Below are 25,935 nucleotides of genomic sequence, written 5' to 3'. Positions count from 1 at the left end.
CAGTGAGTTAGTGGAGCTAACATGATGCAGCCCAGACTCCCAGGCTAGCAGTGAGTTAGTGGAGCTAACATGATGCAGCCCAGACTCCCAGGCTAGCAGTGAGTTAGTGGAGCTAACATGATACAGCCCAGACTCCCAGGCTAGCAGTTAGTTAGTGGAGCTAACATGATACAGCCCAGACTCCCAGGCTAGCAGTTAGTTAGTGGAGCTAACATGATACAGCCCAGACTCCCAGGCTAGCAGTGAGTTAGTGGAGGAGGCAGGGTGCAGCCCAGACTCCCAGGCTAATAGTGAGTTGTTGGAGCAGGCAGAGTGCAGCCCAGACTCCCAGGCTAATAGTGAGTTTGTGGAGCAGGCAGGGTGCAGCCCAGACTCCCAGGCTAGCAGTGAGTTGGTGGAGCAGGCAGGGTGCACTATGATAAGGGGTCTGCTGCTCTGATGTAGACAGGTTTGACACATTCTTCATAAGTACCGAAACTAACAGATTTTAGTATCTAAAAAGTACAGAAGTTTCGGTAGACCGTGTGTGTTTGTGTGTTGATGGATGGGGACTACAGCTCTTATGCCAGAGAGTGTGTCACAGACTGCCTGGAGAGCTGCTGGTAACATCACTGCTCTGCCCATCCAGGTAAGCTCTGCTGACACCTGATGGGATATCTGTCAAAGCAGTGAAACAGATATCAGCTACACACCAGGTTTATTACACTGCAGATTAGTATCCATCAGAGAAAGGGAAGAGAGAGAGACTGAGAAAGGGAAGCGAGAGACTGAGAAAGGGAAGCGAGAGACTGAGAAAGGGAAGCGAGAGACTGAGAAAGGGAAGCGAGAGAGACTGAGAAAGGGAAGCGAGAGAGACTGAGAAAGGGAAGCGAGAGAGACTGAGAAAGGGAAGCGAGAGACTGAGAAAGGGAAGCGAGAGACTGAGAAAGGGAAGCGAGAGACTGAGAAAGGGAAGCGAGAGACTGAGAAAGGGAAGCGAGAGACTGAGAAAGGGAAGCGAGAGAGACTGAGAAAGGGAAGCGAGAGAGACTGAGAGAGGGAAGCGAGAGAGACTGAGAGAGGGAAGCGAGAGAGACTGAGAGAGGGAAGCGAGAGAGACTGAGAGAGGGAAGCGAGAGAGACTGAGAGAGGGAAGCGAGAGAGACTGAGAGAGGGAAGCGAGAGAGACTGAGAGAGGGAAGCGAGAGAGACTGAGAGAGGGAAGCGAGAGAGACTGAGAGAGGGAAGAGAGAGATATGTGTTTATGTGATACGGCATGGACCGAGGAGAAATCAAAGGCCTCGGACTAAGAACCAAACTCTACATTAGAGATGCTTCCGGTAGCCTACTACAGCAGACAGCTACAACATGTTGGAATAAACCCGGAAAATCAACAGGAAATGGTGGCCGATGTTCGGTGGTCAGCCACCATCTTCTAATGAATGTTGGGTCTATTTTCTTGTTGAGGGAGTAAGTGTTTCTCTTGACAGCTCCACCCGTCTTCACTAAACACTCTGCTTTCACTTCCTCTCCTCTCCGTCGTGTGTGTGTGTGTGTGTGTGTGTGTGTGTGTGTGTGTGTGTGTGTGTGTGTGTGTGTGTGTGTGTGTGTGTGTGTGTGTGTGTGTGTGTGTGTGTGTGTGTGTGTGTGTGTGTGTGTGTGTGTGTGTGTGTGCGTGTGTGCGTGCACAGAGGGACAGGGCTTCTGTTAGGGGAAAATGTGGTGCCGGAACAACGTGACCTGTAAGATTGACAGAAGTCACTTGTTGATTATGGTAATGCTTTTATTAATGAAGCATCTAATAAAACGGCATTTTCAAACATTTGCCAAAATGCAATTTGCGTGAAAACACCATTCTGGACAGGGCACCTGGGAAAACACCATTCTGGACAGGGCACCTGGGAAAACACCATTCTGGACAGGGCACCTGGGAAAACACCATTCTGGACAGGGCACCTGGGAAAACACCATTCTGGACAGGGCACCTGGGAAAACACCATTCTGGACAGGGCACCTGGGAAAACACCATTCTGGACAGGGCACCTGGGATAACACCATTCTGGACAGGGCACCTGGGATAACACCATTCTGGACAGGGCACCTGGGAAAACACCATTCTGGACAGGGCACCTGGGAAAACACCATTCTGGACAGGGCACCTGGGAAAACACCATTCTGGACAGGGCACCTGGGATAACACCATTCTGGACAGAGCACCTGATAGCAGTTCCATATGTGACAGAGACGAAAATATATATTAGAAACTTAGAAAGAGGGGGAATCCATTAACTTCTATGGGCTAGGTGGGACGACAGCGTCCCACCTGCGGGACACAGCCAGTGAAATATCAGGGTGGAAAATTCAAAAACAACAAAATGTCATAATTTAACTTTCTCAAACATAGAACTATTTTACACCATTTTAATGATAAACTTCTCGTTAATCTAACCACATTGTCCGATTTCAAAAAGGCCTTACAGCGAAAGCAAAACATTAGATTATGTTAGGAGAGTACATAGACAAAAATAATCACACAGCCATTTTCCAAGCAAGGACATGTGTCAATAAAACCCAAAACACAGCTAAATGAAGCACTAACCTTTGGCGATCTTCATCAGATGACACTCCTAGGACATTATGTTATACAATACATGTATGTTCTGTTCAATAAAGTTCATATTTATATCCAAAAACAGCATTTTACATTGGCGAGTGAATGTCCCCCACAGACACTGTAGCTTCGATAGAGAATCAAAAGAAGAACTACAATTCTGACTTTCCACTTCCTGCTTGGAATTTTCTCAGGTTTTTGCCTGCCATATGAGTTCTGTTATACTCGGACACCATTCAAACAGTTTTAGAAACTTCAGAGTGTTTTCTATCCAGATCTACTAATAATATGCATATTCTAGTTCCTGGGCCCGAGTAGTAACCTGTTTAATTTGGGTACATTTTTCATCCGGCCGTGAAAATACTGCCCCCTAGCCCAGACAGGTTATCAACAACTATGATGGGTTGGTAATATGACCAGGATTGTGCATTTTGACTTCTGGACAACAAAAGAAAGTTGATATGAAAACCAATAGAACAGGAGAGAAATGATATAGTGGTGGGTCCAGTAAATGGAAATACATTTGCCAAAGTTATATAATTACTGTCTGTCTATACAGAAATACATTTAAATCATTCTTAATATTTCACCAGAAAGCATAACTTAGTCACAGAGGAATCGAGGATCATTAGCTTTTTAAAATGGCTCGAGATTGTTTCATATCACATGCTCGTAGGCCTATTTAGGAAGGTCGTAATTTGGGCAGCACGAAAAAGGGCAAAAGCTGCTTTTATTGAGTTGCGGCCGTCAGTGGAAAAACATCTCAAATATGTGTGAGGATAAGATGTCTTGAGTAAAATTTTAAATGATGAGAGAAGAAGAAGAAGGGGAGAGGTATGTGGTGAAGTCTCAATCCAAAATGGCTCAGCTGTCTCCCGCCAATTCTTGCGCGTTCATTTTCAATTACTGCATTGTTTGCCCTTCAACTGTTTATTTATTTTTTTATTTTTGAGCAATTCCCCATTTACATATGTCCCCAGTAGTAAAGGTACCGTTAATCCCCGTCATTTGGTTACATTCATTTCTGTTATTGCATATATTAATTACAGTCATTTACCGTTGTCATTCTCAGTGGAAGCGTTGTTTGCAGCAGTTCACAACCTGCTACACTTGTGAGAAACGCACATTTATTTTTTAATTTTTTTGGTGTATTTCATAACCATCATGTAGGAGATTTGTCAGTTTCCTCATGGTCTTTTTGTTTGGAGTGTTCCGCGTGAGAATGTGTCTGGTTTCTCTTTCCTGATAACGTTGAGGGAGAAGCGCGTACCTGTGCACCTCGACCTGCTGCTCGGAAATGTAGGAAAGTGTTTTTTTTTTTTGTTTTTTTTCTACATCAATTGCCAATATTACAAAACTCTTAGGGATCCCTTCACCCCTATTCCCGCTCGAATCCCATTAACGGGATTGCTTTGACAACATCCAGTGAAATTGCAGCGCGCCAAATTCAAAAGCAGAAATACTCATAATAAGAATTCATAAAACATACAAGTGTTATACGTCAAAATACAGTTTAACTTCTTGTTAATCCAGCCGCGGTGTCAGATTTCAAAAAGGCTTCACGGCCAAAGCAGACCATGCGATTATCTGAGGACAGCACCCCGCATACAAACACATGAAAATCAGATTTCAACCAGGCAGGTGCGCGACAAAAGACAGAAATAACGATATAATTCATGCCTTACCTTTGAAGATCTTCTTCTGTTGGCACTCCAAAATGTCCCAGAAACATCACAAATGGTCCATTTTGTTCGATAAATTCCTTCTTTATATCCCCAAAATGTCCATTTATTTGGCGCGTTTGATTCAGAAATACACCGGTTTCAACTCGCCCAACATGCCTACAAAGTATCTAATAATTTACCGGTAAACTTGGTCCAAACATTTCAAACAACTTTCCTAATCCAAATTTAGGTACCCTAAAACGTAAATAATCGATCAAATTTAAGACGGGATATACTGTGTTCAATACCGGATAAAAACAACGTGAAGCGCGTTCCAGGTCATGCGCACCAAAAGACTTGGGTCCATCTGAGTGACACATGGAAAGAATAGGACTACTTCTTCATTTCTCAACAAAAAAAAATCATCAACCAATTTCTATAGACTGTTGACATCTAGTGGAAGCCATAGGAACGACAACCATATTCTTATTAAAAAGGGCTTCCCATAGAAAACTAATGGAAAACAGATTGACCTCAAAAAAAATGTTTCCTTGGATGGATTGTGCTCGAGGTTTCGCCTGCCAAATCAGTTCTGTTATACTCACAGACATTATTCAAACAGTTTTAGAAACTGCAGAGTGTTTTCTATCCAAATCTACAAATAATATGCATATCCTAGCTTCTGGGCCTGAGTAGCAGGCAGTTTACTTTGGGCACGCTTTTCATCCGGACGTCAAAATACTGCCCCCTAACCTTTTTAAAACTATAGTAACTCACAAGCTATTTGAAAAAACTTTTCAACAATCTCCCCCCTCAATAATGACCAATCCTCGGTGTGAAAGAGCAATGGAAGTTCTACAGGCCTAGGTAGGGATGGTAGTGTGCAATGGACATAGAAATATGTATATCAGGAATTGGCAACTCATTCTGAGAAATAATCATCTTATCCAGGTAGGCCCCTTGATTTTAACCTCTAAACCAGTGGTCACCAACTGGTCAATCGCCATCGACTGGTTGATGTCCAAGGCATTCCTAGTCGATCACCAAACATTTCTGTAAAAAAAAAAAAAAAAAAAAAGAACAATGATGAAGCCTAGCGTTCCTATTATCTGTTTTGTGCTGTTGGCAATAGGTAATTGATTCAGCGGCCTTGGCGCCAGGGAGCGAGGCAGCCTCACCACAGCCCTCTCCCTCCCCTCAGACTGACCATCAGATGCAGGCCATCAGTCACTCAGATGTGTCTCACAAGTAAAACAACATATTATATATTACCAGTGAAATAATTTACCTAAAATGTTTTAATATAATTTCTATATGGTCTGAGAAGAACAACATTGGCAGGGCAATTCATGCATAGCCAATATGCAGTGAAAACGTATTGGGCCTACTACTGTACAAACCTCATTGCTACAGAACTGTTTTTAATTTGTTAATGTTGCGTAGGCTTATGTTATTTAAGTCATTTAAAAAATATATATATATCTGAGCGGTAGATTTCAGCTTGCATTTTGACTCAGTGATCTGAACTCAAAAGGATGGTGACCTCTGATCTAAACAAAGTTAACAGGCTATGTTGTTCAAACAGTTGGAGGACAGTATTATAAACATGACAAAAGCTGCGTCTATATTAGGTTTTGATTGGCCAATGCATGTTTAAGTGAGTTTCCCTCTCCCCCCCCACTCTTTTCTCGAAGGGGGTGGGGTTTCCGTCTAGAAATACAGTTTTGACTGCTCCTACAGTTTTGTTTTGGTACTTCAGTTTAACTGACGCTCGGCCCAGAAAGACAATTACCATAGACGGCCACGTAGAGAAGTCACATTTGAAAATTCCTAATAAGACACTTTAGTCATCACCTTTGTGCACAAAACATCCATTGAATCATTCAAATAATTGTGACTCATTTCAGGAACTTCACAGGAGAGGCATTTGAATGTAAAATATGCTTTTTGGCAAATAATTCTGACGTTTGATTGCAAATATTGGGGGGGGAGTTGAAAGAGAGCACAGAAGGCTGTTGTAATCTGGAGACAGGTGTTATATACATCTTCAAACTAAGAGCAACCACGGCATCCGTGACAGAGAGGGAGAAGTGTTCATCCATTTATACTGGTAAGAGAGTCTAGCTAGCTACATTTTCAGATATTACACGTTTCTAATTTAGTCAATGTCATTTTCATTGCAAGTTAAAGGGTACTGTTAGCTAGCTAGCTAACTTTAGCTGGATGGCTCACTAGCAAAAATTACGTGTATGATTCGTGTATCTCAGAAATCCATTTGCATTGCTAGTTGTAGCCTAATGTTAGCTTGCTAGCTAACGTTGAACCTACAGTAGTTGGTTAGCTTTAGCTACCTGTAGTTTCATGCATGGTGGCTAGCTATGACAATCAGTTTGTATTGCTAGTAGTATGTGTTGGGGTTATTTCTGCGTTCAAAATAACTGAAAACTCGGAATTGGGAACTCGGTAATCTCTGACTTCAGTGCGTTCAAGACAACTGTGAACTCCAGCTCCGACTGGGGAAAAATCGTTTCGAACAGTCGTCCGACTCGAAATTCTAACATGTGTACTGGAGCCGTGACTTTCCGACCCGGAAGATCACTGACGTCATGATTTAACCTCGTATTTCTCCAAGTTCTCCAGTTGTCTTGAAAGCACCGTTAGGTTCATTGTTTAGCTAGCTAGCTAGCTAGCTACGTGTCTAAACAAAAGACTCCACTTCAACAGATGATTACAGGACTCATCAAGTTAGCCAGGTGTGTCTGGGGGGTGATTACAGGACTCATCAAGTTAGCCAGGTGTGTCTGGGGGGGGGGGGGTGATTACAGGACTCATCAAGTTAGCCAGGTGTGTCTGGGGGGGGGGGGTGATTACAGGACTCATCAAGTTAGCCAGGTGTGTCTGGGGGGGGGGGGGGGGTGATTACAGGACTCATCAAGTTAGCCAGGTGTGTCTGGGGGGGGGGGGGTGATTACAGGACTCATCAAGTTAGCCAGGTGTGGCTGGGGGGGGGGGGGGGGGGGGTGATTACAGGACTCGTCAAGTTAGCCAGGTGTGACTGGGGGGGGGGGGGGGGGGGTGATTACAGGACTCATCAAGTTAGCCAGGTGTGACTGGGGGGGGGGGTGATTACAGGACTCATCAAGTTAGCCAGGTGTGTCTGGGGGGTGATTACAGGACTCATCAAGTTAGCCAGGTGTGGCTGAGGGGTGGGTATAGCGTTTCCTTCACATGACCCATCCTTCAAATTCCAGAAAGTTGTCAACAGTGACACTCAAATCTCAGAGAACGATTGAATTATATGACCACTTCCTTCCATTTGAATATTCGAGAAAGGTGATGTTGATTTTAGGTAAAAACAATATTTTGTTTTTCAACTAGCTAGTTAGCCACCGTAACTAGCTAGTTAGCTACTCAAACCAACGCTCATAATACTGCGACAGATTCATCAATAAGTAGTAGAACGTTATAGCAGATATCTGTTCTTACCTTGATTGTCGGTATTATCTACTCTTTGACCATATCTCTCATACTCCCACCACAAATAATACAAACTGGGTCCTGATTGGATCATCCTCATCGTGGTACTCCAGACCTCCGGGTCCTGATTGGATCATCCTCATCGTGGTACCCCAGACCTCTGGGTCCTGATTGGATCATCCTCATCGTGGTACTCCAGACCTCTGGGTCCTGATTGGATCATCCTCATTGTGGTACTCCAGACCTCCGGGTCCTGATTGGATCATCCTCATCGTGGTACTCCAGACCTCTGGGTCCTGATTGGATCATCCTCATCGTGGTACTCCAGACCTCCGGGTCCTGATTGGATCATCCTCATCGTGGTACCCCAGACCTCTGGGTCCTGATTGGATCATCCTCATCGTGGTACCCCAGACCTCCGGGTCCTGATTGGATCATCCTCATCGTGGTACTCCAGACCTCTGGGTCCTGATTGGATCATCCTCATCGTGGTACTCCAGACCTCCGGGTCCTGATTGGATCATCCTCATCGTGGTACTCCAGACCTCTGGGTCCTGATTGGATCATCCTCATCGTGGTACTCCAGACCTCCGGGTCCTGATTGGATCATCCTCATCGTGGTACTCCAGACCTCCGGGTCCTGATTGGATCATCCTCATCGTGGTACTCCAGACCTCCGGGTCCTGATTGGATCATCGTAGCCAGAGCAGTGTGCGGGGGTGTCTTCTTTTTGTGTTCAATTCTCTACCATAAGCCGTCTCCAATGTTTTTTTGTTTTTTTTGTTGAGAATATGGCAGTACGTCCAACCGGCCTCACAACCGCAGACCTGGTGTTACCACACCAGCCCAGGACCTCCACATCCGGCTTCTTCACCTGCCGGCCCTGCCACCTGGACAGCTGATGGAACTTTGGAGTATTTCTGTCTGTAATAAAGCCCTTTTGTGGGGGAAAAACTAATTCTGATTGGCTGGGCCTGGCTCACAAGTGGGTGGACCTATGGCCAGAAGGTGTGCATTGTTGTGATTCTGAACAGTCATATAGCTAGCAATAATGACAAGAAGCTGCCTTGTGGGAGGAATGGTTGGTGTCTGGTTTCAGTTCGTTGCGTCTTGTTATTGTTACCATGTCTTGTTTTTGAGGTGTTTTGACTGTCGTCATATCAATGACGACTGTAAAAATGTATTTGAGAGACAAACATTTCTCATTGTGCAAATGTATTTATGTTTTCAATAAACATTCGGACACTAAATATAGTTTTACATGTCAACAATCCTAAGCCAACCAAGTCTTGTTTTTCCCCCATGGTTGCACAAGCGTTAATTTGGTTGCTAAACTTCTCTAGCAACAATGCAAAAAGAATTAACGGCTGGGTCGTGTCTGTAGCAACATGACCAAAATAATGAAGGACCAGGTTTTTGTACTGTACTTCAACAGCAGATGTACCAACATTGGATGGGTTGATTAGGAAAAAATGTGGCCTTAACACACACATGTACACACCGCACACGCCCAGTTTAACTGATTTAGCGTGTGTGTGTGTGTGTGTGTGTGTGTGTGTGTGTGTGTGTGTGTGTGTGTGTGTGCAGGGCACAGAGGTACAGATCTTTTGGATTTTTTTGAAAATTATATATACACAAAAGTATGTGGACACCCCTTCAAAGGAGCAACAACGGCTCAACCGCGAATTGGTAGGCCGCACGAGCTCACAGAACGGGACCGCCAAGTGCTGATGCGTGTAGAACGTCAATATCATCTGTCCTCGGTTGCAAAACTCACTACCGAGTTCCAAACTGCCTCTGGAAGCAACGTCAGCACAAGAAATGTTAGTCGGGAGATTCATGAAATGGCTTTCCATGGCCGAGCAGCCGCACACAAGCCTCAGATCACAATGCGCAATGCCAAACGTCTGCTGGAGTGGTGTAAAGCTCGCCGCCATGGGACTCTGGAGCAGTGGAAACGCGTTCTCTGGAGTGATGAATCAAGCTTCACCATCTGGCAGTCCGATGGACGAATCTGGCCAACTGTAAAGTTTGGTGGAGGAGGAATAATGGTCTGGGGCTGTTTTTCATGGTTCGGGCCCCTTAGTTCCAGTGAAGGGAAAACTTAACGCTACAGCATACAATGACATTCTAGACGATTCTGTGCTTCCAACTTTGTGGCAACAATTTGGGGAAGGCCCTTTCCTGTTTCAGCATGACAATTCCCCCATGCACAAAGCGAGGTCCATACAGAAATTGTTTGTCGAGATCGGTGTGTAAGAACTTGACTGGCATGTACAGAGCCCTGACCTCGACCCCATCGAACACCTTTGGGATGAATTGGAACGCCGACTGCGAGCCAGGACTAATCACCCAACATCAGTGCCCGACCTCCCTAATGCTCTTGTGGCTGAATGGAAGCAAGTCCCTGCAGCAATGTTCCAACATCTAGTGGAAAGCCTTCCCAGAAGAGTGGAGGCTGTTATAGCAGCAAAGTGGGACCAACTCCATATTAATGCCCATGATTTTGGAATGAGGTGTTTGACGAGCAGGTGTCCACATACTTTTGGTCATGTAGTTTTTATTTATTTATTTATTTATTTATTTACAGTTGAAGTCGGAAGTTTACATACACACTTAGGTTGGAGTCATTAAAACTTGTTTTTCAACCACTCCACAAATTTCTTGTGAACAAACTATAGTTTCGGCAAGTCGGTAAAGGACATCTACTTTGTGCATGACGCAAGTAATTTTTCCAACAATTGTTTACAGACAGATTATTTCACTTATAACTCACTGTATCACAATTCCAGTGGGTCAGAAGTTTACATACACTAAGTTCACTGTGCCTTTAAACAGCTTGGATAATAATTATTCAGCAATAAAATTGCCCTTTTTTATAATAAAAGCATAATCACATTTGCTGTCACTTTTGATAATGGTGTTTTCCGCTAATGGAACATTTTGCGCTTACAGTCTACTGCCATGTTTATCAACATTTTAAGTTTAACGGTCTGATCTGTTGCATCAGCCACATTGCGTAAAAAAAAAATTTTTTTTTTGGGATGCAAGTGGTTGTATTCATTTGGGATCTATCCTATCCCACAACTGTCCCAGACTATGTTCGGAATATTGATTTTCGCACAGTACAAAAGTAATCTATTCTATGGGGGATAGTAGATTGACATAGGGCTAGTGCTTTTGCCATTCGTTAGGCCTACTCATCTTGTTGGCTGACGAAAAGTAAATGTGGACAGTTCTTCCAATATGCTCCTCGGAATTGGATAATGCTGCGCGCAGTTGCGTCCCCGATGTGTCTGTCTTCACTTGTAGCCTGTGAGGAAAGACCCAATCAGGTGACGGAGCAGCACTCCGGGAAAAGCGCACAACGGCCACTGGCCGCAAAAGGGCATGGATTTCTTTATTTATTTTTTTTTATTTTTTTAGGGTGCGTTATGGCCACAAAGAGGGGATGCCGCCGTGAAATTCGAGTCTGTATCAAGTGTCAAATTGTGACTCAGTGATTGAATGAAGTAAGCAGAGCCTTTTTTTTTTTTTTTTTTTTAAAGCTACTTTTTTTTTCAAATCATCGTTAGTCGCATCAGGCAGCCTAAAAAATAAATTAGAAATGTCTAAACATATAGCCCAATGTTTGTAGAACAACTTTCTATTTTATTCAACTTTGTTCAATTGTATTCTTCATACTAGAAAATGATATAAAATAATACCAGGGAATTCTAAGCCAAATTTTGTCTGCTAAATGAACTAGTGTAGCCCACAGCCACATGGCACAGTCAGATCAGGACCTGCTAAATGAACTAGTGTAGCCCACAGCCACATCAGGACCTGCTAAATGAACTAGTGTAGCCCACAGCCACATCAGGACCTGCTAAATGAACTAGTGTAGTCCACAGCCACATCAGGACCTGCTAAATGAACTAGTGTAGCCCACAGCCACATCAGGACCTGCTAAATGAACTAGTGTAGCCCACAGCCACATCAGGACCTGCTAAATGAACTAGTGTAGTCCACAGCCACATCAGGACCTGCTAAATGAACTAGTGTAGTCCACAGCCACATCAGGACCTGCTAAATGAACTAGTGTAGCCCACAGCCACATCAGGACCTGCTAAATGAACTAGTGTAGCCCACAGCCACATCAGGACCTGCTAAATGAACTAGTGTAGCCCACAGCCACATGGCACAGTCAGATCAGGACCTAACATCAGGACAACTCAGAGGATGCTATTCTGTTCTTCTGAAATAGACTACATTTTCTTCATATGTTTCTTTAGACCTGTCTAAAATAAATAATGGATTTATTGTGATGGTGTAGGATATATTACATGGATTTATTGTGATGGTGTAGGTAGACTATATTACATGGATTTATTGTGATGGTGTAGGATATATTACATGGATTTATTGTGATGGTGTAGGATATATTACATGGATTTATTGTGATGGTGTAGGTAGACTATATTACATGGATTTATTGTGATGGTGTAGGTAGACTATATTACATGGATTTATTGTGATGGTGTAGGATATATTACATGGATTTATTGTGATGGTGTAGGTAGACTATAGTACATGGATTTATTGTGATGGTGTAGGTAGACTATAGTACATGGATTTATTGTGAAGGTGTAGGTAGACTATATTACATGGATTTATTGTGATGGTGTAGGATATATTACATGGATTTATTGTGAAGGTGTAGGTAGACTATATTACATGGATTTATTGTGAAGGTGTAGGTAGACTATATTACATGGATTTATTGTGATGGTGTAGGTAGACTATATTACATGGATTTATTGTGATGGTGTAGGTAGACTATATTACATGGATTTATTGTGATGGTGTAGACTATAGTACATGGATTTATTGTGATGGTGTAGGTAGACTATATTACATGGATTTATTGTGATGGTGTAGGTAGACTATATTACATGGATTTATTGTGATGGTGTAGGATATATTACATGGATTTATTGTGAAGGTGTAGGTAGACTATATTACATGGATTTATTGTGAAGGTATAGGTAGACTATATTACATGGATTTATTGTGATGGTGTAGACTATATTACATGGATTTATTGTGAAGGTGTAGGTAGACTATATTACATGGATTTATTGTGATGGTGAAGGTAGACTATATTACATGGATTTATTGTGATGGTGTAGGTAGACTATATTACATGGATTTATTGTGATGGTGTAGGTAGACTATATTACATGGATTTATTGTGATGGTGTAGGTAGACTATATTACATGGATTTATTGTGAAGGTGTAGGTAGACTATATTACATGGATTTATTGTGATGGTGTAGACTATAGTACATGGATTTATTGTGATGGTGTAGGTAGACTATATTACATGGATTTATTGTGATGGTGTAGGTAGACTATATTACATGGATTTATTGTGATGGTGTAGGTAGACTATATTACATGGATTTATTGTGATGGTGTAGGTAGACTATATTACATGGATTTATTGTGATGGTGTAGGTAGACTATATTACATGGATTTATTGTGATGGTGTAGGTAGACTATATTACATGGATTTATTGTGATGGTGTAGGTAGACAATATTACATGGATTTATTGTGATGGTGTAGGTAGACTATATTACATGGATTTATTGTGATGGTGTAGGTAGACTATATTACATGGATTTATTGTGGTGGTGTAGGTAGACTATATTACATGGATTTATTGTGGTGGTGTAGGTAGACTATATTACATGGATTTATTGTGAAGGTGTAGGTAGACTATATTACATGGATTTATTGTGATGGTGTAGGTAGACTATATTACATGGATTTATTGTGATGGTGTAGGTAGACTATATTACATGGATTTATTGTGATGGTGTAGGTAGACTATATTACATGGATTTATTGTGAAGGTGTAGACTATAGTACATGGATTTATTGTGAAGGTGTAGACTATAGTACATGGATTTATTGTGATGGTGTAGGTAGACTATATTACATGGATTTATTGTGAAGGTGTAGACTATAGTACATGGATTTATTGTGAAGGTGTAGGTAGACTATATTACATGGATTTATTGTGATGGTGTAGGTAGACTATAGTACATGGATTTATTGTGAAGGTGTAGGTAGACTATATTACATGGATTTATTGTGATGGTGTAGGTAGACTATAGTACATGGATTTATTGTGAAGGTGTAGGTAGACTATATTACATGGATTTATTGTGAAGGTGTAGGTAGACTATAGTACATGGATTTATTGTGAAGGTGTAGATAGACTATATTACATGGATTTATTGTGATGGTGTAGACTATAGTACATGGATTTATTGTGATGGTGTAGGTAGACTATATTACATGGATTTATTGTGATGGTGTAGGTAGACTATATTACATGGATTTATTGTGATGGTGTAGACTATATTACATGGATTTATTAGACTTTTTAAATGTAGATGTTCCTAAGGTCTGCATCAGTGGCTTGTAGACTGTGTGTGGAAGCCTGAAGATGTTAAATGTGTTCATGTTAATTAACGGTCAATTACCGTAAGACTGACAGTTATTTGCATGACAATCACCATCTGACGAAATTTCGTGACCGCCACAGCACTAGCTGTAAACGTAACAAAAGGTGGAAAAAGTCAAGGGGTCTGAATACTTTTGCTCAACTAAAGGTTTTGAGATTATGCTGCGGGACTTGGAGGTAATTTGTGGTTTAATACGGTACCCTGCGTCACTGCTTCATTGCTCCAGACCACCACAAGGGGGAGTTAGAGCACTGATTATGCTTTTAGATCCCAAGGTGCTACTGTGTCTCTAACTGAAAATGAATGGGCGACATAAACCAAATAGAATTGTGCACGACTTCAGTATTACTTACTAAAACTGTTGTTACACTAAGGTTTTTATTCTAAGAGAAACTTAGACTACAATTAAGGTATGGAAATGTTAGGATTATTTTGCTCTTACTGCAGTACTGTAGCCTACTCCCAACCAGTCGTGTTGTACAGCGCCCGAGTGGCGCAGCGGTCTAAGACACTGCAGTACTGTAGCCTACTCCCGACCAGTCGTGTTGTACAGCGCCCGAGTGGCGCAGCGGTCTAAGACACTGCAGTACTGTAGCCTACTCCCGACCAGTCGTGTTGTACAGCGCCCGAGTGGCGCAGCGGTCTAAGACACTGCAGTACTGTAGCCTACTCCCGACCAGTCGTGTTGTACAGCGCCCGAGTGGCGCAGCGGTCTAAGACACTGCAGTACTGTAGCCTACTCCCGACCAGTCATGTTGTACAGCGCCCGAGTGGCGCAGCGATCTAAGACACTGCAGTACTGTAGCCTACTCCCGACCAGTCGTGTTGTACAGTGCCCGAGTGGCGCAGCGATCTAAGACACTACATCGCAGTGCAAACCGCCCTGCTACAGATGCTGTTTCAATACCCGTGCCGGCCGCGACTGGGAGCCATGTGGCGACTCTAAATAATAACAAACTGACTTTATTTACAAATTAGTAACAATGTCTCACCCCATGTTCAACAATGGCCTTTATCTCGCTCACTTTACGTTATTTGAAAACCAAATAATCTCCAAAATATATATATTTTTTTTTTATACAAATTAATTATTAGTAATTTAGAATGATATAAAAGCCCGTTGGATTTTCTCACAGATGTATTATTAACCCTGGTATTAGCGGGACAATATATATTCGTCATGGCTCCCGAGTGGCGCACAATGGGATTTCAGTTTTCCAGCTGTATCCACTGAGATGGCACAATGGGATTGCCTTGCCGTTCTCCAGCTGTATCCACTGAGATGGCACAATGGGATTTCAGTTCTCCAGCTGTATTCACTGAGACAGCACAATGGGATTGCCTTGCAGTTCTCCAGCTGTATCCACTGAGATGGCACAATGGGACTGCCTTGCCGTTCTCCAGCTGTATCCACTGAGATGGCACAATGGGATTGCCTTGCAGTTCTCCAGCTGTATCCACTGAGATGGCACAATGGGATTGCCTTGCCGTTCTCCAGCTGTATCCACTGAGATGGCACAATGGGACTGCCTTGCCGTTCTCCAGCTGTATCCACTGAGATGGCACAATGGGATTGCCTTGCCGTTCTCCAGCTGTATCCACTGAGATGGCACAATGGGATTGCCTTGCAGTTCTCCAGCTGTATCCGAGGGCCTGGGGTACGGGAATGGGCCGCAGAGCCACGCACAGAAGACGGACCTAGCCCATGGGGAAGAGAGGATGAGGAAGGGGGAGTGTACCCCCACCCCGCCACACTGGGTAGCACAGAGCAACGCTTTAAGGGGCAGTGAGTGCACTAATAATGGTACTGTGCACTAATAATGGTACTGTGCACTAATAATGGCCTCGGCATCTACATAAAGCTGAGTGACTCAGTCATATAGCCTCAGCACCTACATAAAGCTGAGTGACTCAGTCATATAGCCTCAGGCACCTACATAAAGCTGAGTGACTCAGTCATATAGCCTCAGGCAGCTACATAAAGCTGAGTGACTCAGTCATATAGCAGCACCTACATAAAGCTGAGTGACTCAGTCATATAGCCTCAGGCACCTACATAAAGCTGAGTGACTCAGTCATATAGCCTCAGGCAGCTACATAAAGCTGAGTGACTCAGTCATATAGCAGCACCTACATAAAGCTGAGTGACTCAGTCATATAGCAGCACCTACATAAAGCTGAGTGACTCAGTCATATAGCCTCAGGCAGCTACATAAAGCTGAGTGACTCAGTCATATAGCAGCACCTACATAAAGCTGAGTGACTCAGTCATATAGCCTCAGGCACCTACATAAAGCTGAGTGACTCAGTCATATAGCAGCACCTACATAAAGCTGAGTGACTCAGTCATATAGCAGCACCTACATAAAGCTGAGTGACTCAGTCATATAGCCTCAGGCACCTACATAAAGCTGAGTGACTCAGTCATATAGCCTCAGGCACCTACATAAAGCTGAGTGACTCAGTCATATAGCAGCATCTACATCAAGCTGAGTGACTCAGTCATATAGCCTCAGGCAGCTACATAAAGCTGAGTGACTCAGTCATATAGCAGCACCTACATAAAGCTGAGTGACTCAGTCATATAGCAGCACCTACATAAAGCTGAGTGACTCAGTCATATAGCAGCACCTACATAAAGCTGAGTGACTCAGTCATATAGCCTCAGGCACCTACATAAAGCTGAGTGACTCAGTCATATAGCAGCACCTACATAAAGCTGAGTGACTCAGTCATATAGCCTCAGGCACCTACATAAAGCTGAATGACTCAGTCATATAGCCTCAGGCACCTACATAAAGCTGAGTGACTCAGTCATATAGCCTCAGGCACCTACATAAAGCTGAGTGACTCAGTCATATAGCAGCACCTACATAAAGCTGAGTGACTCAGTCATATAGCCTCAGGCACCTACATAAAGCTGAGTGACTCAGTCATATAGCAGCACCTACATAAAGCTGAGTGACTCAGTCATATAGCCTCAGGCAGCTACATAAAGCTGAGTGACTCAGTCATATAGCAGCACCTACATAAAGCTGAGTGACTCAGTCATATAGCCTCAGGCAGCTACATAAAGCTGAGTGACTCAGTCATATAGCCTCAGGCAGCTACATAAAGCTGAGTGACTCAGTCATATAGCCTCAGGCACCTACATAAAGCTGAGTGACTCAGTCATATAGCAGCACCTACATAAAGCTGAGTGACTCAGTCATATAGCCTCAGGCAGCTACATAAAGCTGAGTGACTCAGTCATATAGCCTCAGGCAGCTACATAAAGCTGAGTGACTCAGTCATATAGCAGCACCTACATAAAGCTGAGTGACTCAGTCATATAGCCTCAGGCACCTACATAAAGCTGAGTGACTCAGTCATATAGCCTCAGGCAGCTACATAAAGCTGAGTGACTCAGTCATATAGCAGCACCTACATAAAGCTGAGTGACTCAGTCATATAGCCTCAGGCAGCTACATAAAGCTGAGTGACTCAGTCATATAGCCTCAGGCAGCTACATAAAGCTGAGTGACTCAGTCATATAGCCTCAGCACCTACATAAAGCTGAGTGACTCAGTCATATAGCAGCACCTACATAAAGCTGAGTGACTCAGTCATATAGCCTCAGGCACCTACATAAAGCTGAGTTACTCAGTCATATAGCAGCACCTACATAAAGCTGAGTGACTCAGTCATATAGCCTCAGGCAGCTACATAAAGCTGAGTGACTCAGTCATATAGCAGCACCTACATAAAGCTGAGTGACTCAGTCATATAGCAGCACCTACATAAAGCTGAGTGACTCAGTCATATAGCCTCAGGCAGCTACATAAAGCTGAGTGACTCAGTCATATAGCAGCACCTACATAAAGCTGAGTGACTCAGTCATTCTAAGGCTTTGGATCAAAATAAAGAAGTACCAAACGGTCTTTCTGATAGTCTTTTTAATAAATAAATGTTTTGTATCCTGACCTGGACACCATGTACAATTTGGCTCTAGCCAATTAGCATAATTTATCTGAGATCGAAAAAAAAATATTTCAGGAATGTTAATCTTAACGGCTGTGATTGGTTGCAATTTCAGTTTAATCCTCCAGAAAATACATTTGTATTTGTATTGCTTTTAAATCTTTTTAATACATTTTTATCTTATTTAACACTTTGTTCTAGCTAGCTATTTGTGTAGGTAGCTATCAAGTAAACACAATGATAAGTGATCAATTTTTCATTTTGGAAGAGTCAGCTTTTTAACCCACCATGGCCCTTAATTTTTAATTGTTTTTACATTGTAGTAAAACAAAATCTCATTTGATATGCATTTTGACATAAAATTACTAGTTTTTTGAAAGTGGAATGACTCTGGTAACCTCGCTGTAATGACTGACTGCCACCCAGAGAGGGGGCCACTACACCACAAACAGAGATTCCTTTCTCTCTGCCACTGTATTACCACAGACCTTGGTTATACGGTTAATGTGGATGTCTCCTTGAGGTTTGGGTTAACTGTGATAAAATGAGAGTACTGTTGATAATGTGACCCTGCAATAAACTAGTGTCCTGTCCAGGGGGTGTCCTGGTACATCAAGCTGCCTCACTACAGAAACAGTGAGGCAGCTTGACTAGTCTCCTGTCCAGGGGGTGTCCTGGTACACCAAGCTGTCTCACTACAGAAACAGGAGATGGACTAGTGTCCTGTCCAGGGGGTGTCCTGGTACACCAAGCTGTCTCACTACAGAAACAGGAGATGGACTAGTGTCCTGTCCAGGGGGTGTCCTGGTACACCAAGCTGTCTCACTACAGAAACAGGAGATGGACTAGTGTCCTGTCCAGGGGGTGTCCTGGTACACCAAGCTGTCTCACTACAGAAACGGGAGATGGGATCCTTTTGAGCCTTTCTGGCTTTCTTTTCTTAATGATAACGTGTGTGTGTAGTGTGTGTGTGTGTGTGTGTGTGGGTGTGTGTGTGTGTGTGTGTGTGTGTGTGTGTGTGTGTGTGTGTGTGTGTGTGTGTGTGTGTGTGTGTGTGTGTGTAGATGCTGCAGGACTGTGCGAAGGCTCGGAGGGAGGTGGATCTTCACGGTAGGGCGTCGCCCTGTTCCACCATCGTGCGCATCGTGGACGTCTTTGAAAACCTCTACCAGGGCAGGAAGTGTCTGCTCATAGTCATGGAGTGGTGGGTCCTACGCTACATTTAAAAAAAATACACAAATGTGGGATAAAATAAAAAAAGAGAGGATTGTGAGGGAAATTCGAGAGAGACAGTGGTTTATATGTTTTCTTAAATATGTTTATTTTCTCTATTATGCTGTGTTGTAGTCTACTGTATCACTCAGGATGGATCTTTCCACTGCTGTAATGGGGTCATTAAACTAAACCAGACATCTCCCATAGTAGAATAATTGACCTATTTAGTTGGCTTGTTGTGTTTTCTATGTGAGATAAATATTCCTCACGAGGTGCAATCAAGTTGCGAGAGCCCGTAGGAGGGGGCGTCGTACAGAGCCCGCAGGAGGGGGCGTCGTACAGAGCCCGCAGGAGGGGGCGTCGTATAGAGCCCGCAGGAGGGGGCGTCGTATAGAGCCCGCAGGAGGGGGCGTCGTATAGAGCCCGTAGGAGGGAGCATCGTATAGAGCCCGTAGGAGGGGGTGTCGTATAGAGGGGGGCGTCGTACAGAGCCCGTAGGAGGGGGGCGTGGCGTGACAGAGCCCGCAGGAGGGGGGCGTCGTACAGAGCCCGCAGGAGGGGGCGTCGTACAGAGCCCGCAGGAGGGGGCGTCGTACAGAGCCCGCAGGAGGGGGCGTCGTACAGAGCCCGCAGGAGGGGGCGTCGTACAGAGCCCGCAGGAGGGGGCGTCGTACAGAGCCCGCAGGAGGGGGCGTCGTATAGAGCCCGCAGGAGGGCACGGCTAGGGATACCGTCTGGGCCGTCAGAGTAGCATGTTGTTATTGAAGCTGATAGTAAAGTCCTACTGTAGCATGTTGTTAAATGAAGCTGATAGTAAAGTCCTACTGTAGCATGTTGTTAACCTGTTGGGGATAGGGGGCAGTATTTGCACGGCCGGATAAAAAAACGTACCCGATTTAATCTGGTTACTACTCATGCCCAGTAACTAGAATATGCATATAATTGTTTGATTTGGATAGAAAACACCCTAATGTTTCTAAAACGGTTTGAATGGTGTCTGTGAGTATAACAGAACTCATTTGGCAGGCAGAAACCTGAGAAGATTCCAAACAGGAAGCGCTCTCTCTGACCATTTCATGGCCTTCTTGATCATCTCTATCCAAAACAGGGGATCTCTGGCATGACGTGACATTTTCTAACGCTCCCATAGGCTCTCAGAAGGCGCCAGAAAGCTGAATGGTGGCTTTGCAGGCCATGGCTGAAAAACATTAGCGCATTTTGTAAGTGGTCGATCTGAGGACAATGAGACTGGAGGCGCGTGCACGAGCCGACACCATGTTTACTTTCTCTCTCTTTGAACGTAAACAACCACTCCCGGTCGGAATATTATCGCTTTTTTACGAGAAAAATGGCATAAAAATTGATTTTAAACAGCGGTTGACATGCTTCGAAGTACGGTAATGGAATATTTAGAATTTTTTTGTCACAAAACGCGTCGGGCGCGTAACCCTTATTTACCCTTCGGATAGTGACTTGAACGCACGAACAAAACGCCGCTATTTCGATATAACTATGGATTATTTGGAACCAAACCAACATTTGTTATTGAAGTAGCAGTCCTGAGAGTGCATTCTGACGAAGAACACCAAAGGTAATCAAACTTTTCTAATAGTAAATCGGAGTTTGGTGAGGGCTAAACTTGGTGGGTATCTAAATAGCTAGCCCTGTGATGCCGGGCTATCTACTCAGAATATTGCAAAATGTGCTTTCACCGAAAAGCTATTTTAAAATCGGACATAGCGAGTGCATAGAGGAGTTCTGTATCTATAATTATTAAAATAATTGTTATGCTTTTTGTGAACGTTTATCGTGAGTAATTTAGTAAATTCACCGGAAGTGTTCGGTGGGAATGCTAGTCACATGCTAGTCACATGCTAATGTAAAAAGCTGGTTTTTGATATAAATATGAACTTGATTGAACAAAACATGCATGTATTGTATAACATAATGTCCTAGGTGCGTCATCTGATGAAGATCATCAAAGGTTAGTGCTGCATTTAGCTGTGGTTTGGGTTTATGTGACATTATATGTTAGCTTGAAAAATGGGTGTCTGATTATTTCTGGCTTGGTACTCTGCTGACATAATCTAATGTTTTGCTTTCGTTGTAAAGGCTTTTTGAAATCGGACAGTGTGGTTAGATTAACGAGAGTCTTGTCTTTAAAATGGTGTAAAATAGTCATATGTTTGAGAAATTGAAGTAATAGCATTTCTAAGGTATTTGAATAACGCGCCACGGGATTCCACTGGCTGTTGAGTAGGTGGGACGATTTCGTCCCACTGGCCCAGAGAGGTTAAATTAAGCTGATAGTAAAGTCCTACTGTAGCAGGTTGAGTTAAATGAAGCTGATAGTAAAGTCCTACTGTAGCATGTTGAGTTAAATGAAGCTGATCCGTTTCTCCTAAACCAGCTCTGTTGACTTTTGTTCTATTTCCACTAACGAGGCGTGAGAGATATCAAACCACCAAACTTCTTCTACCTCTCTCTCTCTCACACACACACACACACACACACACACACACACACACCGTGTGCACATTCTCATAGTGTGGCTGATCTCTGTAACTTGGGGATGGTGTTTTTTGTGGTCACAGCATTTACAGCAGTAGCAGCGGTTTTCAATAGCTTTCCATGACCGTCACAGCGTTCAATGTTAGAAGAAAATGCACTACATTTTCAATGCATTTTTCTTAATTGTGTTTTTCAGGTTGTCTGTTCACATGACTGGTGCAGTTAATTAAGATGGTCTGTCTGTCTGTCTGTCTCACTGTCTAGCTGTCTCGCTGTGTCTGTCTAGCTGTCTGTGTCTGTCTGTCTCGCTGTGTGTGTCTGTCTGTCTGTCTCGCTCTGTGTGTCTGTCTGTCTGTCTCGCTCTGTGTGTCTGTCTGTCTGTCTCGCTCTGTGTGTCTGTCTGTCTGTCTCGCTCTGTCTGTCTGTCTGTCTGTCTCGCTCTATCTGTCTGTCTGTCTCGCTCTGTCTGTCTGTCTCGCTCTGTCTGTCTGTCTCGCTCTGTCTTTCTGTCTGTCTGTCTCGCTGTGTGTCTGTCTGTCTGTCTGTCTCGCTGTGTGTCTGTCTGTCTGTCTGTCTCGCTGTGTGTCTGTCTGTCTGTCTCGCTCTGTCTGTCTGTCTGTCTCGCTCTGTCTGTCTGTCTGTCTGTCTGCGCCTCGCTCTGTCTGTCTGTCTGTCTCGCTCTGTCTGTCTGTCTGTCTGCCTCGCTCTGTCTGTCTGTCTGCCTCGCTCGTCTGTCTGTCTGTCTCGCTCTGTCTGCCTCGCTGTCTGTCTGTCTGTCTGTCTGTCTGCCTCGCTGTCTGTCTGTCTGTCTGTCTGTCTGTCTGTCTGTCTGCCTCGCTGTCTGCTGTCGCTGTCTGCCTCGCTGTCTGTCTGTCTGTCTGTCTGTCTCGTCTGTCTGTCTGCCTCGCTGTCTGTCTGTCTGTCTGCGTCTCGTCTGTCTGCCTGTCTGCCTGTCTGCCTCGCTGTCTGTCTCATTTCTTCTACCGTCTATTTTTTTCTCCTGTTTCTCTTTCTGATTGACTGAGACCCCTCGCCCTCTCTGGCAGCTTTCCACTAAACTAACCCCAGCTAGATGGGAGGGGGGTGTTGGGGTTAGTTTAGTGGAAAGCTGCCAGACACGAGATGTTCTCACACACACGCTTGGTTTTGTTTCAGACCCTTCCACCTGTAGCGTGCAGAGCGGGGTGTGTGTGTGGTGGGGGGGGGGCTACCGCATCGGGGGGGACGAGATTAGATTTACTATAATTTGTGTATAACAAGTGTGTGTGTGTGTGTGGGGGGGGGGGGGGGGGGGGGGGGACAGCATGGATGGGGGAGAGCTGTTCAGTCGTATCCAGGACAGAGGAGACCAGGCCTTCACAGAGAGAGGTAGGACACACATAGACACAGAGGTAAAAACTTGATCTGTTTGCTAACTGTGTGTGTGTGTGTGTGTATTTCAGAGGCCTCTGATATCATGAAGAGTATAGGAGAGGCCATTCAGTTCCTTCATGCCATCAACATCGCTCACAGAGATGTCAAGGTACCTGACCCCTAACCCTCATCCTCTAACCCCTCAGCCTCAAACCCCTCAGCCTCTAACCCCTCCTGATATCGCTGACTCTAAAATATGATTATATAACCATCTCTCTTTCTCTCCTCTCCTCTCTCTCTCCCTATCCCTCTCCCTCCCTCTCCCTCCCTCTCTCTCCCCTCTCTCTCTCTCTCCCCTCTCTCTCTCTCTCTCCCCTCTCTCTCTCTCTCTCCCCTCTCTCTCTCTCTCTCCCCTCTCTCTCTCTCTCCCCTCTCTCTCTCTCTCTCCCCTCTCTCTCTCTCTCTCTCCCTCTCTCTCTCTCTCTCTCCCTCTCTCTCTCTCTCTCTCCCCTCTCTCTCTCTCTCTCCCCTCTCTCTCTCTCTCTCCCCTCTCTCTCTCTCTCCCCTCTCTCTCTCTCTCTCTCTCCTGTAGCCAGAGAACCTACTGTATTTATCTAAGAGGCCTAATGCGCTGCTGAAACTGACAGACTTTGGTTTTGCTAAAGAGACGACCTCACACAACTCCCTGGTCACCCCCTGCTACACACCATACTATGTTGGTAAGGACCCACCCAGACCCACTCACACCCAGACCCACACCCAGACCCCCACTCAGACCCACACCCAGACACAGAGCCACACCCAGACCCCCACTCACAGACCCACACCCAGACACAGACCCACACCCAGACACAGACCCACACCCAGACACAGACCCACACCCACTCACAGACCCACTCACAGACCCACTCACAGACCCACACCCACTCACAGACCCACTCACAGACCCACACCCACTCACACAGACCCACTCACAGACCCACACCCACACCCACTCACACAGACCCACTCACAGACCCACACCCACTCACAGACCCAGACCCACACCCACTCACCCAGACCCACTCACAGACCCACACCCACTCACAGACCCACACCCACTCACAGACCCACTCACAGACCCACTCACAGACCCACACCCACTCACAGACCCACTCACAGACCCAGACCCACACCCACTCACACAGACCCACTCACAGACCCACACCCACTCAGACCCAGACCCACTCACAGACCCACACCCACTCACAGACCCACACCCACTCACCCAGACCCACTCACAGACCCAGACCCACTCACAGACCCAGACCCACACCCACTCACACACACCCAGACCCACACACAGACCCAGACCCACACCCAGACCCAGACCACTCACAGACCCAGACCCACACCCACTCACATAGACCCACACCCAGACCCACTCACAGACCCAGACCCACACCCACTCACACAGACCACACCCAGACCCACTCATAGACCCATACACACTCATCTTGCTTGAACGAAACAGAATAGGATAGTTTAAAATCTTGAATTATCTCTGTCTCTTCAAAGGTGCTTTATGTGAAACATATGTTTACAAAGCAAATGAAATAAACAGAACAAAAAACAACAATTACAAATGAACAGTGAACATTACACGTGTTGTATTATCAGCCAGTGTTTTAACAATGTTGCAAACTAGTTGTATTACTAATAGTAAGGGAAGATAAATATAGGTGATGGGTATCTCTCTCTCTCCCTCTCTCCCTCTCTCCCTCTCTCGCTCCCTCTCTCTCTTCTCTCCCTCTCTCTCTTCTCTCCCTCTCTCTCTGTTTCTGTCTCTCTCTCCCTCTCTCTCTCTCTCTCTCTCTCTCTCTCTCTCTCTCTCTCTCTCTCCCTCTCTCTCTCCCTCTCTCTCTCCCTCTCTCTCTCCCTCTCTCTCTCCCTCTCTCTCTCCCTCTCTCTCCCCCTCTCTCTCTCTCTCTCTCTCTCCCTCTCTCTCCCTCTCCCTCTCTCTCTCAGCTCCAGAGGTGTTGGGACCAGAGAAGTATGACAAGTCATGTGACATGTGGTCGCTAGGCGTCATCATGTACATCCTGTAAGTAACCTGTTAACTTTACACTCCGACCCCCATACAGTGGCAAGTCACAGTATCCACCCCCCTTGGCATTTTTTGGATACATTTTTTTGGAGGGGGGGGGGGTTGTATCATTTGATTTACACAACATGCCTAACCACTTTGAAGATGCAAAATATGTTTTATTGTGAAACAAACAAGAAATAAGACGCAAAAACAGGAAACTTGTGCGTGCATAACTATTCACCCCCCCAAAGTCAATACTTTGTAGAGCCACCTCTCTTGGGGTATGTCTCTATAAGCTTGGCACATCTAGCCACTGGGATTTTTACCCATTCTTCAAGGCAAAACTGCTCCAGCTCCTTGAAGTTGGATGGGTTCCGCTGGTGTACAGCAATCATTAAGTCATACCACAGATTCTCAATTGGATTCAGGTCTGGGCTTTGACTAGGCCATTCCAAGACATTTAAATGTTTCCTCTTAAACCACTCGAGTGTTGCTTTAGCAGTATGCTTAGGGTCATTGTCCTGCTGGAAGGTGAACCTCCGTCCCAGTCTCAAATCTCTAGAAGGCGGAACCAGATT

At 44.6% G+C, this 25,935-nt stretch overlaps 1 protein-coding gene across 3 annotated transcripts in view; it reads left to right on the top strand.

The window, feature by feature from the left end:
- Positions 1 to 25,935, top strand: part of LOC106583822 (MAP kinase-activated protein kinase 2) — a 47,056-nt gene that overhangs the window by 7,181 nt on the left and 13,940 nt on the right. For all 3 annotated transcript variants that reach the window (XR_014382236.1, XM_014168421.3, XM_014168419.3), the window contains exons 2-6: positions 19,275 to 19,414; positions 23,240 to 23,304; positions 23,379 to 23,458; positions 23,882 to 24,008; positions 25,297 to 25,372. Coding sequence is in view for 2 of the 3 variants with exons in the window: in XM_014168421.3 (XP_014023896.3) it covers positions 19,275 to 19,414; positions 23,240 to 23,304; positions 23,379 to 23,458; positions 23,882 to 24,008; positions 25,297 to 25,372 (488 nt within the window). In the remaining variant the exon portion in view is untranslated. The remainder of the gene's footprint in view (positions 1 to 19,274; positions 19,415 to 23,239; positions 23,305 to 23,378; positions 23,459 to 23,881; positions 24,009 to 25,296; positions 25,373 to 25,935) is intronic.

Source organism: Salmo salar, chromosome 22, assembly GCF_965601325.2.
Source record: "Salmo salar chromosome 22, fSalSal1, whole genome shotgun sequence".
Lineage (NCBI taxonomy): Eukaryota > Metazoa > Chordata > Actinopteri > Salmoniformes > Salmonidae > Salmo > Salmo salar.
The sequence above is the reverse complement of the archived record's forward strand: the minus strand, read 5'-3'. Positions and strand labels throughout refer to the sequence as shown.